This window comes from Colias eurytheme, chromosome 1, assembly GCF_061535395.1.
Source record: "Colias eurytheme isolate Ceu_HAF_F1 chromosome 1, ilColEury1 Martin Lab GWU primary, whole genome shotgun sequence".
NCBI classification, from domain to species: Eukaryota; Metazoa; Arthropoda; class Insecta; order Lepidoptera; family Pieridae; genus Colias; species Colias eurytheme.
The window spans coordinates 10,327,342-10,342,119 of record NC_142980.1 but is presented as its reverse complement, the minus strand read 5'-3'; the positions used below and the strand labels follow the sequence as shown (position 1 = coordinate 10,342,119).

The 14,778-nt window shown below is 31.9% G+C and overlaps 1 protein-coding gene and 1 long non-coding RNA gene across 2 annotated transcripts in view; both read right to left on the bottom strand.

Annotated features, from left to right (window-relative positions):
• LOC149911198 (solute carrier family 7 member 14) overlaps positions 1-14,778 on the bottom strand; it is a 64,797-nt gene that overhangs the window by 19,065 nt on the left and 30,954 nt on the right. Inside the window, exons 6-7 of the mRNA XM_090106544.1 lie at positions 12,257-12,428; positions 10,393-10,576 (exon numbers count right to left, since the gene is read on the bottom strand). Of these exons, the coding sequence (XP_089962670.1) occupies positions 10,393-10,576; positions 12,257-12,428 (356 nt within the window). The remainder of the gene's footprint in view (positions 1-10,392; positions 10,577-12,256; positions 12,429-14,778) is intronic.
• Positions 5,837-6,531, bottom strand: LOC149911200 (uncharacterized). The gene is made up of 3 exons (XR_016457715.1): positions 6,258-6,531; positions 6,069-6,130; positions 5,837-5,994 (listed from the first exon to the last, which is right to left on the bottom strand). It is a non-coding gene; the product is annotated as an uncharacterized LOC149911200 (long non-coding RNA).

The following is a 14,778-nucleotide window of genomic DNA, read 5'->3' as shown; positions in this document are numbered from 1 at the left end:
GAAAAAGTTGAGCAAATTAATAATTTCATTACGTACCTACCTATTGAAATGGAAAATTTTGTATGAAATGTCAAAATATACGAAATTATGAAAAACCCTTTTGATATTTATAATGATTTATTTATTTACAACATGCGCCAAACCATACATACATAAAACTTATTTCTAAACTTATCACAATAATATACACTTTCGTTGAAAATATAAATCTTCTAAGCCTGGAGTTGTATGTTTTGAGTACCAGTTATTTGGCAACTCTCTATCTCAAGGTGGGTTTATCTTCTGTTCTCCAGATATTGGATAGCGTTATCTATCATTTGCTTGCATATTTAATGATATATTTAAATTATTTCCAATAAATATTTAAAAAATAAATAAACAGAACATCGTATGATGAAACTTCACAACAAATTCGATGAAGTCAAACGAACGTCAGCAAAATGACAGCACCAAGGCTTAACCGTAGACAATTTCAATGTTTTTCATAATTTTGTGAATGAATTGCTACGTTGCCGCTTCGCGCCTATTGCATAGCGTGAGCATAGTTACATCGACGTTATTCCAAATTTATTTGTAAGAAATTATGACATCCTTATTCTTTATTTATTCTTATCATATCTATGCATTGCATAAGGTTTGAATAAGCAAGTTTTTATTTGTACGGCTGTTAGTAATACACATACAATCAGTACCTAATAAAAGTTTACTATTCTGCCGTCCTTTAACTAGAAAGCCGTTAAGCCCACGAAGTGAGTTTCGAGTAAAAATTTAGTAATAAAATGCTTACCTAAAACGTCGTTAAGCTACTATAACTACTTTTAAGCTATGACTTTCGTTTTAATTTAAATTTCAAAAACTTTATAATCAGCGTTTAAGGGCTTTTGGATGCTTTTGTACTATGATTCTATATAGTTGTTCTAAATTTTAATCTTACTAATGTTAAAAATTTGCTGCTGTCTGAGGCTTTGCTCTCGGGAATTACATCCTCTAAGTCAACCAATGGAAAGGAAAAGGATCAAAAGCTTTTAGGTTTAAGTATTAAGGTTTTAAACACTATCTAAATTAATGGTTTTAGCGTCTTATTGTGAGTAACAAGTATTTTAAACTCTTTTACTAAATGACTCTTTTAAGTTTTCGATAAAATTAACCTTTATTTCTCGGCATGTTCACGTTTATTTCATTACAGTGGCTCATTAAGGGGTTAAGATTGAGATAAATCTTCTCACTTTTCTTTTTTGGAACCGTATATTCATTTAGAATTGCAATTTTAACGTTATTTTATAAATATTCTTCTGCGAAGCCATCATACGAGTCACGGATATGTGAGTACATATAGAACCACAAACAATGTAAACATAAATCGTTGCCTGAAAAAAAAATTAAGACTTGTGCACAAGGTTTTTGAAAAAATACACCCTGGTTTCAATAGGGCTTCAAGCTCTTACATGTGGGATGCTCTTAATAAATAATGTAGAACCGCTTATCAAATGATTAGAAGACTCTTTCATCCACATTCAGAAAATATAATATACCAGAATATGTGGAAAATAGCAGGAGGTAGAAAACTTTTTATTTGCTACAATGTAAAAAATACAAATCTTAATAATCTAATACATATAAAGATAAGAAAAAATAGCAATAGTTGCGAAATGGACTCCCCGTCAGCGGGTCAAAGGTAGTGTACTCCTAACAATTTTTGTATCACCATCTTTAGTACATTGCTTGACAGTCGATTACTAATTCCACCCAAGGGGTAAATTACATAATTAATAAATAGTTTTAAAAATTAAATAGTACAGACTGTCTTTCTTCTCTTTCTCGGTTACAGAGACAAATCAGAGTCTAAACAGAGAAGTACGATTGAAAGTTCGCACTGTCGTAACCATTACCTACCAAATTTTCGTAACTTTGACTTGTTATATTTTCCGTAATTTAGCTGCTAGATTGTTTAAAACTTAGTAAACCAGATCAGAAACAATACGTCTTGTAAAAGAAAATCAAAAACAATCGGTACTCTGCTTGGGAGCGACATTATTTCATCATCACTCTCATCCCCAAAACTGATGCATCACCAGAATCGGGTAACTACCTTTTAGCTAAAAAATGAGGGTTAGCTGCTTTGTAGCTAAGCAAAAAAGTGTTATTAGAATTTTTCCTAAATAAAATTACTTAACTAAAAAAGCGTTAAGGGCGAGTAACTGCAAATAAGGTAAGGATTTCCATTGGAATCGTTATATGAAAGCATATCATAAAGCAGTTATAGTCCTTTTGCGTCCCTATAGTCAAGTATAATCTGATAACGTACTTTTAGTCAAGTAAAAAGCTAGAAAATAATTATTAAATCTGGCGGTTAAGGTACTTTAAAGGAAATTTAGCGAAGTAGTGTTGGTTAGACGCTTTCAAGTTATGGAATCGCTGAAAATTGTGTTACTTAACGGCTTACAATATTTTCATATATTTATAACTATTAATGCTAGAGAAATGATTCTTAGACAGAAAGATAGAGGATTCTGAAGTCTATCACCCTACATTTAAAACTGAAAATTGACCATTTGAGGGTTAACGGCTTTTTAGTTAAAGGACGGCAGTATTGGTAGAGTTTTTTCAGAAAACAAAGTGCGCACGCGCGGGCGGCCTCCCGCATCGTTCATTGGGCGCGGATTTTTGAATTATTTGATATCAAAAAAATTGGTTGTTTGTAAAGTAGGTTTACGATCGAGATGTTTACGTGATAACATAATGCAGTGGCAGCGCTCGAGATGAAACGGGAGATCGGTCCGTCTCTCTCTCGTTATACCTGCGATCGCGCTCGTGAGGTTTTGGTGTGACACAAGTTTATGAACATGTCACCCGACTAAAACGATTTTAAAAACGTTATCACGTTAAAAATTAAAAAAATTCAAAATTATTTATTTCTTTCCTTTACATAAACAAATTTGTGATTGGAACACTCCTAGTAAGCAAATAAAATGCTTGTGTCAGAAAAGAAAGAATTTAATAAAAAAATATCGGTATCGGTTGATTTACTATCGGCGATACCGATATATCGGCTTGCCGATATATCGGCCGATATATCGGTATCGGTATCGGTATCGTTACATCCCTACTTAAAATGTTAATTAGGTATGTATTAACTATTAGGGCCGATTTTTCAATGCTTGTATAAAACTTATCTACACTAATATTATAAAGAGGAAAACTTTGTTTGTTTGTTTGTAATGAATAGGCTCATAAACTACTGGACCGATTTTAAAAATTCTTTCACCATTCGAAAGCTACATTATCCACGAGTAACATAGGCTAGGTTTTATCCCGGAAATCCCACGGGAACGGGAACTATGCGGGTTTTTCTTTGAAAACGCGGGCGAAGCCGCAGGCGGAAAGCTAGTCTGTCCAATAAAGTATTATACAATAATATTAAAATGACACGTAAAATGTCAAATACGGGCAATTAGAATACGTTTTTAAAACAGTAGGTAGTTTTATACATTATTCGACGAATTAGTTTTATCCAAGCATTGAAAAATCGGCACATAATGAACTTTAAGTATGGACGAAAAACAATTTTAAAAAATGTTACCTTATTTCAAAAAGTGGAAATATTTTTTGAAATTTTCGTACAGAATATACATTTTTCGTTTAACAAGAAGCTCATTAATTTACCTATTATTTCTGTACAAATAGTTAGATAAAAAAAATCTATTTCTTTTCTTCAGAATAACGACGTTTTTATGTTTCTAATAAGGGCCGATTTTTCAATGCTTGGATAAAACTTATCCGTCCAATAAAGTATTAGACGATAATATTAAAATGTCACGTAAACTGTCAAATACGGGAAATTAGAATACGTTTTTAAAATGGTAGTTTTATACATTATTCGACGAATAAGTTTTTACAGAGCATTGAAAAATCGGTCCTAAATCCATTGTTATCTTAAACTTACCATTTGCTTATTATAAACCTGCTTTAAACCTCTGTTATTTTGTTAATATTGATTTTATTAGGTATAATCTACCAAATACCAATGTAGGTACCACAGAACAGTAAAAATATAGTAGGTACCCTTTTCTTTTCTGTACAATATGTTGTATAATATGTATTTCTAACTTTCCAAATTACAATTCTACTATTATTTTTCTTCTAAACGTTGGGTATCTCTTCCGTGCAAACAAATCGTGAAAAGTACGCTCGACTTCCACTTTCGAGAACAAATTTTAAGAATTCAAAATACAAAATGGCTATCGTTAGTATAATGACGTTGCCGTTTTTTCTTATAAATATCCAATTGTGTTTTCACGTTGGAAGACCTTTCATAATTTAGGCGACGAAAATATATTTCTTACGTTTTATTATTTTATTAAAAGAATTAAGACTTATGAATATAATATTATATAATTTATTCGTATACTAATTGTATATCTATACATTTATTTAGAAAATATAATTTGGGCAAATGAGATTAAATAGGTATATATGTCACGGAGTACATAAAGTTAGTCATTAGGTATGATCTAAGGGTAAAATTAATGATTCCGTTTAAAGAATCTAAATCCAGTTTTGTTCATATATTGATAATCGTAGATAGATAGATAAAAGACTTAAGACGATACACAAAAAAAAATCCACTGCTTGGCGGGCGGAGTCTAATAGCTCGCTATCGCGAACGCGGGTGTGCGCGAAGTCATTCTTGCAAACTCGCCGCGCTGCCGCTGGCCGACTCGGGACAAACATGTATGGAGTCGTCATACAGTTATAATATTGTCATACATTTATTTAATTGTTGATTTATTGGTTTTATTTTCTTGCTTATAAACAAATAATCTTCTTTTTAACAACTACTTAGACATTATTAATAATTATTATCATTTCGTAATGTTTACTTTTTTACAAAATAATACAGGTTATAAATAATCTTTAAAATAACAAAAAATATTGTTACTCTGAAAAAATGAAATGGTACTCAATAACGCGGACTACTGAATTGATTTAGATAGAATTTGATGCTGACGTAGATATTACATCATGCCCAGAAATGAAAGGTACTATTTCTGAAAGAAGTTATAAACCCTAATTCTTCTCAGTCAAAGTCAAGAGTGGAAGATATCACTAATACAGTAAAACTGATGCGAAACTTTGGATGTTAATTTGTATATTTTTTTGTTAGTTGTTACTTAATCACGTCAAGACTACATTACCAATTTTGATAAAATATAGCTAATTGCCTGGATTTACACATAGGATACTTTTTATCCGAACTGAACACTTCTGTGGGAAAAAACAGGATTCACGATATAACCTAATTCCACGCGGGCAAAGCCGCGGTCGGAATGATATTTTTTTAAATAAAAAAATTGTTTAAAAAAAAAACAAAATATATTGACGCATGTATTTATTTTTTGCACTCTATTATAATTGTAATTATTCATTACAAATAATCAAAATAAAATAGCCAGAACAAAGTTAGGCCCTGGTAGGGTAGGTAGGCAGGTACAGCAATGTGAGACGAACACTGGCTTATTTATACCAATAATAATGTATTATAAACATTAAATTAAGTTTACAACAAAAATACATAATATTAGCTAATGTGAAAACGAATCAACCAATCATCCCACAACAATGAAATGTGCACACAAATATTCATCCAAATCGGTTCATGTGATTAGGAGGAGCGACTGCAGCGCCATCTTCCGGGCCCAATTATGTTTCCAGATCACCCAGGAACTCAATTTAATATACTTACACAAAATTTTTCGAAATGAAAACTCACATTACTATGTAAATATGAATATAAACCTGTTTTAGTACTAAGCAATTTCCCGCACATATACAACATACTTATCTACCACCTACTAAGAAATGTAATTCTTGAAATTTTTTCGTATTTTTTTAAATATAATACTACTCCAATGAGCTCCTGTTCCATATTACGGCCACCATACTTCCACTAAGTTCACCATGATTTTTTATTTCTTTGCACTTTGTTGCTTTTTGCTAAAAATGGAATCATGCGATAAAACCAGTAGAGCGTTGATAACATACATTTTTGACTGAATAAAGGTACTTACGAAGGAGTGGGTTCACATTGTGAACAATCAGTGGGTTTATTTTCCTTCTGGATTCCGGATTTCTGAAAAGATTATCTATGCTATAAATGAAAAAAATCTTACACATTCGTTATGTACTTAAAACAGGGGTACATATCAAACATCGTCTATAATACAATTATCATCAAATTTAAAATAAAACCAACTTACTTCATTAATTTGTTCCAATTGTAAGCATTCTTTTTCCTCCAACCTTTATGTTTCTTCTTCTTATTTTCTTTATTGTCCCCATTTGTCTCATTTTGTCTTATTGTGTTGTCACCCTTTTTTACGATGGCGCGAGCGACACAAGTTCCCCGTGTGACGGCCGTAGCGGGAATGACTCGTGCAGCGATCGGGGTGGGAAGGTACAGGGCGGCTCTCGCTATATTGGCTGGTCGCGCGCTAATTTCAAGTATTTCTTGTTTATTTCAAAACCATCGCATATTTCAAAATTCTAAATCGGTAGACGTATAGGTTGTATGTTTTATAGTTAATATCCAAAAAGTCGTAACTTTACGTTTGTTATTTTGAAGATGCCAGAGATTAAAAAAAAATAACAATGAGAACTTTGTATTTTTTTTCTATCGAGAAAATATCATGGAATCATGTTTCTAAAACGGTAGACGTATTGTGTTACTATTGAACTTTCTTGTCAAGAATTTTCAAAACGACAACTTTAATAATATAAAAATTACGAAGGTTTAAAAAGGGCCGTAAATGTTAGAAAAATTAATTCATCACCTTAAGATTCATCAACCTCTCGACCGACTTAGCCCTTCTTTGAACTTGATCGATATTTTAATATAACCTCTATGTCTAAATATTTGTAAAATGTTAATGACAAATAATACTTACAACTACAAGATGTCTTCACCGTTTGCCCAGTGAGCTACAACTCTTCTAGCCTAGTCGATACACCCTTATAAAATTACATACTAACATTCTGGAAAATTTATTCCAAAGCTACGTTCACGTAGGAAATGTCAAGTATAGCTTTTAGTATAGAGTTTTCAAGAGGAAAATGTTATGTTTTCTTTCGTTTGTATAAATATTGTTGTTTGTGTTTTTATAACAGTACCTACTCATAATCGATTCCAAAAAAATTATTTTATAAAATGACATATTTATTTTACTTTAAGTACAGCGTTAGTAAGGGATATATTTTTTTTAATCGATGTTTTGATCATTTATTAATATAAATGGAATACCATAAACGGATGCCATAAAAATACTCGGGTAATTGTGATCTCACGTGGGTAAAATAAAAAAAAAATAGTATTTGTGCTACAAGTTGACGCACTCGTAAATATACAAAGTTTTATTTTTAAGCTGATTGTAGTAAATAAAACATAATTACATTACATGTTACATTTACTTATTTATTTATTATGTATTAAATTGTCATGTGTTTGGTGTTTTTTATTTGTATTTTTTCTATGTTAAGTATTGTGATTGTCAGTTGTAATAATGTGTTATTTTTGTGAATAAATGTTTGTCTATTGTCTATTGTCTATAGTAATATTTTTTAATTGTTAGAATTGTCACCTCCGGAGCCGGTGCGAGGAGCTATATTATATAAAAGAAAACTATTTTAAAAGTAATTCCTTATTATTACTAATTTAATTCGATAAAAACAGGATTCGGTTCATGAATATATTTGCTTTGTTTTACTTTTGAGTTTGATTCGTCGTTTCAAAATGTAATTATTTAGAAAGAAATCAGAAAAGGGGAAAGAATACAGCTACCCGAAGTTTACTAAATGAAAATGTTTACTTTGATACATTTTTCATTGGAGTGTTAAACTTTTTTATAAGTTATAATGCTTTTGAACCGATCTCTCCATCGATTTCTTGTTTAATTTACCACACAGACGTTTGTTCAAAAATGTTTTAGCCTAATTAGATGCTTACACGTCTGCATTAAAAAAATAAATGCTAAGAAATCTAGTTTTCAAATAAGACGCTATTCACTGTGAACAAGTTCTTATGTAAACACATCGACGTATATGAATAGGTTTCCGTGAGTTTTTAAGTATTGGCAAATGTCAATAACGCATTTACTATGTACATTTTTGATACAGAGTAACACCAACTGTAATGATGTCAAATTGGAATTTATTTTCATATAATGTTCGTTTCAATTAACTATTAAGTAATTTAATTGATTATATTCTGTTATTTAATATCATTCGTTCGTAAATTAGTGATACATCCAGAGGGTTAAATGAAAACATATTTGTGAAATTCTGATGAAATGTAAAAACACACATGACATGTACTTTTAATAAATTTTGAATTAATAGAGGATAATGAATTTGTGAGAATCCAATAAATTTAATCCTTGTGTTTCTATATGCCCTCAATTTGCAGTGAAATTAGCTCAGTATGTTTACAATTTAATATTCAGTGATTTCCATCAACGTGAAACTGCGCAAATAACTAACAAATAATATTTGCTTACCGGTTTCACATATCATTAGGCTCGGACACGTATCACAGGTAAAAGATAAACAAATAAGAAAATTTGTTTCGTAGATATTGTGATTTTGTTGTTTAATGGAAAGGGTAATTAAATTTTAAATTCACGCGATCTCTCACATGGATGATGGAGGCTTGTAGTTTCATGTTAAATTCATTAATAAGTATTTAAATTAATTAGTGTTAATTAAATCATTATGCGCAAAATGCAAATATTGATTTAATACTCTTAATATAAATACAAAAATTGTCGGTACCTACCTAACTTAATACCTGAAGTGAACGCCAAATTATTATTTTAAAAATCTTCTGGTTTAATGTTGTAATCGTTTCATAAATCTCCACATTAAATTATTAATTGATACAATTGCCAAAGTTACAAGTTTGAAGTGCTACCCTACGTATCTAGTAGGTACACCGCACAGCATTTGCGCAAATGTCGATGTAAAAATAATTTTTCACGGTGCTACATACTATTAGAAAGTAGGTACACTTTAATTAGAAAGAGAGAAGCCGCAATTTCAAAGTTATAAAGGGCGTTTAAATATGAAACAATGAGGTCTAAGGGACGAGGTCAGTAACCTTATTTAAAAATAGAATTCATTTTCTCGTTTATTATTTCTTGTACGATAAAGATCTACTGTCACAAGCCCATTCGAAAACTTTTGTAATTTCACTTCATATTAGTTTTTAGACGCGCTAGTGCATTCCTCATTGTTTTTCAACTACGAAATTGTGGATTTGTGGAATGTGAAATAATAATTTTATAAAAGTAAGTACTAATAATGTTTGTGAAAGCTCTTGGTATAAAGTGTCAAAGTCTTAATGGGCAAATAAGAGAGTAAGCTATTGAGCTTTTGAATACCAATCTGTTTACGTGTCTGCAAAGGTCAACGAACCCGTCTCAATAGGTACTAATCCTTATTCCAATAATAACGCTAACCTTTAAAACAAGAAAACGAAAAATTCGTATTCATTATCGGCATAGCGACGATAATAATCTTAGGTTTTTTAAAGAAAAGAAAAGAAAAGAAAAGAAAAGAAAAGAAAAGAAAAAAACGTTTATTTAATGACACATAGCCTCACACGTTATTTTCAAATCTTTACAAACAATTCATACTAATATTATAAATGCGAAAGTCACTCTGTCTGTCTGTCTGTTACTCGATCACGCCTAAACTACAGAACCAATTTTCATGAAATTTGGTATGGAGATTATTTGATAACCGAGAAAGGACATAGGCTACTTTTTATCCCGGGAAAATGACACAATCCCGGAAATCCCACGGGAACGGGATCAATGCGGGTTTTTCTGTGACTGCGCGCGCGAAGCCGCGGGCGGAAACCTAGTTTTATATAAAGTTTGACACTCTATCAATTAGTAGATTTTTCAGAATCTCATAAAATTATTTAACAGTAAAATTAAGTTTCCGTTAACAGCTCAAAAGACAATAAGTACGTACTTAAGCACCGTTGTAGCTCCAAAGAGGGAACAACATTCTCTTTTAATTAATGTCTACGATAGTGTTGAATCTTAATGCTATTATATTTCGAAGATAGACGTCCCGTCCTTTTCGCCTCTCGATATAAACGATCTCGCTTCAATATTATTTTCATTTAAACTTCCAATTATTTATTTTAATGAGGTGATGTTGAACAAAGATGCATTTTCTTGTTAAATGTTTCTATTCAACCGCATATTATAATATAATCAACAGTTCAATTAGTTCAAGAATTCAATAACAGCTGCTTTGTCTACCTCAATACAGCTAAATGTCTTACCATTTCTAGCAGTCAGGTGGATAAAGTATATTGTACACACTTACTTAAAGATCAGTCCGTCTTGGGCCATCGCATACACCACACGGGGGAGTGGGAACATCGAACCAAACATGGAGACAGTCAGGCCGGCGAGCGCTCCCAAAGCAACGATATACTTGCAAATAGGCGCTCCCACGTATCCAAACATATCCACAAGAGCCGACTCCGTAGACACTTGATCGTATGGCACTGCGTAAAACGAAATCCCTTATTACAAATGCTTGAAATTCAGCGTGAAATTTCTCATCAAACGAGTCAATAGAAGTCAACCGAACTGCTACATGTCACAGAAGTTGTGAAGCAAAAATTCCTTTAAGCTAGGATTTGTTTCGGAACTATTATTACCGAACTTTTATTAGCGTTCACCAAAACGGGCACTCAAAGGCTTTTTTGAATTCAATATTACATATTTGTACGTCGACACTAAACTAGGTTTTAAATTTTAATCAAAATTTGTTGCAGTGAAACTATTCTCGTTTCACCTGACTCGACCACCGGCCTCATGCTAACCGTGTGCATACCTGTGTAATATTTTACTTTTTTACATGTATAGTATATGCCATATACCAATAAAAACTTACTCTTTCAGAATACTAATTAGATTATTTCTATATCTTACTTTTCTGCGATTCTAATAGAAAATGATTCATTTGCTAATTTAAAATAATTAATTGAAGTAACACTTGCTTCCATTTCATTAGAAAGAGTTGCATTTAATTCTATTATAATAAATGTCTATCGTATAGGTTTCATCTACCGCACAAAGGGGAAGGAAAATTTTGCAGGAAAATCATTTCTTCAATTTGTATTTATTTAATCCATATGTCTGTATAAGACAAATGTTTAGAGAAAATATTGGATGTGAACACGTAAGAGTACTTTAAGATGATAGCGATCGCTACGAATGTTATTCATTGTAAATTGGATATACCAAGGTACATAATTTTTATTTTCAAGAAAATATCCCGTTTTGATGCCACTGTTATACTCGATACTTTGTGATCATAATGCAAGAGCTTTATAACCTTCTATTTCGATCAGCAGCTTTGCTTTTATACATTTTTAATTAATAAACGTAATAAAACTAAGAAATAAGTTTCTTTAAACATTTTTCATAACTTTCATTAGAGTTGAAAGCGGTAAAATATATTATTTATTATAGCTTTTCCTTTCAAACCAATTTGTACTTTAACAATTATATTTTCTTTAAGCTTGTATTCTACAATAAGCTCTTCGATAAATCCCAATAATTAACGAACAGGCGTGATAAGAATTCTTAATATTTAGAATTAAGTGTGATAAGACCTTGTTAATTCTGAACATAAAAGAGGTAAATTGTATGGTAAAAAGAAAGTTAATTTTACAAAGAAGAGGTAAATTGTATGGTAAAAAGAAAGTTAATTTTACAAAGATAGATACTTCTTTAACTTTACTCGTAAAGTTCGTTGTCGGACCGGATTGATAGCGGAAGCACTTCTTTAAAAGATTTTAATTTAAAAACTAGAAACTAGAGATAGTTCGTTTATTATCTACTATCTTCTCATACAAAATTATACGCACGTCGCCTAGCGTAGATATTTAGCTTTTATAATTCAAATAATATGAGTAAAATATTTTGAATCCATACAAAATCATGTAATATCTACAAAGATCAATTAAAAAACTGTAGAAATGTAATAAGTCATTGCGATATTGATTTGATACTAAAGTAATGAGATTATCTTGATGGAATGACTTTACTCACTACTTTACATTGACTCGTGTTGGATCAATATTCAGTCGCTTTAAAAATAGCTAACGTATTACCGTGGTATTACGACTAATTCATTTCAGTACATGGTGGCTAATGGCTGGGTTTCCATGACTTACCGATAAGCGTGAGCATTAGCGAGCAGCTCACGTACGCCACGAGGATGATGCCGAGGCTAGACACAATGGCAAGAGGAATGGATCGCTTCGGATTAGTCGCCTCCTCGCCCGTCGTCGCGATGATGTCAAAACCAATAAATGCGTAGAAGCAAGTCGCCGCCCCAGTGAATACCTACATGGGAACAATATTTATATTAATCTATCTAGAAGTTGTGTGCCGTTAAGAATACAACACGATTTGATCGTGGGCATATGCAGCTATAGACCACCATAATCTAATCGTGTCGATTTATGTTTTTTTCTGAATGCTTTCATATATGGCTTTTGAAGTGAACCTTCTTTAGGCGCGTTGATAGTAATATTTCAAGGTCGCGTCATGGCAATACAGTCACATTGTAAGTAGGAGTAAAGCGACGATTTTGGTATATTTTAATCTTGCCACAGAAGTTTTACTTCTGACACACATGACACACGCTTTTTTCTATTAATAAATGGCTAAAAAACTTACAAACAAATAACATTTCACCTCACTGTGCATCGATCGTATTCCTCATGGAATCGCTCGGATTCGATAAAGTTTATAATTTTTTTATTGGAATTTTAGTGGGCATTTTTGAACTGCTTTCGCTTGAAACGGTTATTGGAAAGAGAATTTAAAGTATTCAGATTTCGAAATTTTGTTATTAATAAAGACAGGCAGTTTTAAATGAAACGAATGTATTTTATTTTTATTCACCCGTTTTTCAATAAAAATTGTTTTTAAAATAATCCGATTAAAATTTACACATTCACCGATTAGGTACAGACCCAACACGCGTGAAGTATCAAGTGTATGCATGTGTTAGATAATTTTATGGATATAACACATTCGGGTTCAGACAGGCTAAGCCTTGAGGCCTATGCTCGATCTGCTTCGATATTAAGTGGAAAAATTACAGATTAATTTTAAAATAATGCCAAACATAAGCCTTAACAATTTCAATATTCTACTTATAACGATACGTTACAAATATTCCTTTCTGTCTTCCCCAAATTGAACATTCAAAGGACTTGCCTCTGGGCAATTAATTCTGATACAGAGTACAAGTAAATAGTTCAAATATACCATTGATTGTACAAAGCGTATTTCGGCGTGTGACACATGTGTAAGAGAAAGCTGTGCGATGTATTTTTACAAGTTAATTACTCAGAAGTTGTACAGAATGGAGCTTGTTAAATTGAAACCTATTTGTGTAACTGTTTGTGGAAGATATACCTCGACATTTCCTTTAAAAGGGAATCCATTCAAAAGTCGAGTGGATAACACATTTCCGAGCAAATATTGCAGTTGTCAGAAAACTTTCAAAAATGTTTACGTATTGGCGTTTAGTGGAAATCGTGTCAGTTTTATTTTAAAATTGTTTATAGACTACAGGCCCGTGTTGAAAAAATTATGGGTCATTTGACCCACCACCTGACCTATCTAGAACGATATAAGAGCATAAAATAATAAGATTCAGCACTATGACGTCACTTGTAAGCTGTCCACCTGAGTGCAGATGAGAATTCGAAGGTTCAGGTAGAGGTTTTCTCCCCTTGTCTCCATGATTTTTGTACGGCGTTGCGGAATAATTGATTAAAAGTAGTATAGAAATAGTATGACACAGAGGCCGTACAAAATCAAATGACCAAATTTACCCCGGCAACTGTCGAAAAATAAAAATAAATTCCGACTTTGTGGACCACCATTTTTGTACGGCATCTGTGTCATACTATTTCTATACTGCTTTTAAGCCATTATTCCGCAACGCCGTACAAAAATCATGGAGACAAGGGGAGAAAATCTCTACCTGAAATTTCGAATTCTCATCTGCACTCAGGTGGACAGCTTACGAGTGTCGTCATAGTGCTGAATCTTATTATTTTATGCTCTTATATCATTCTAGATAGGTCAGGTGGTGGGTCAAATGACCCATAATTTTTTCAACATGGGCCTGTAGTCTATTATTACCAATCAAAGTTCGCAAATAAGATTTTTTCTGAAAGCGGTGTTTCCACGAATGCTTCGGGAATATTTGTAATTATATATTACGTCAAAGGATTTATTAAACTGAAATTCAATTTTTTGTAAAATATACATTTTTCCCAGTACAACAAACAACAAGTAATAAACGATACCTACCTAAAATTTACCAAAAAGGATTTCGTAGAATAACATTATATCATGATAATAATATTACACCGGTTAATGCATATTTAAGCAAATCTCAAACTGTATTTAAGGAGTTAGTAATGCAATAGTACTACTGAATTCATAAGATCCAATTGTATGTAATTATTAAGAATTAGGTATCGATATCACGATAAATTATGCAATAAATGTAAAAGAAATTATATTCGCCTCGTGAATATGAAAGTAGTAATGGATTTCAGTAATCTATACTTATATTATAAAGCTGAAGAGTTTGTTTGTTTGAACGCGCTAATCTCGGGAACTACTGGTCCGATTTGAAAAATTCTTTCGGTGTAGATAGCCCATTTAT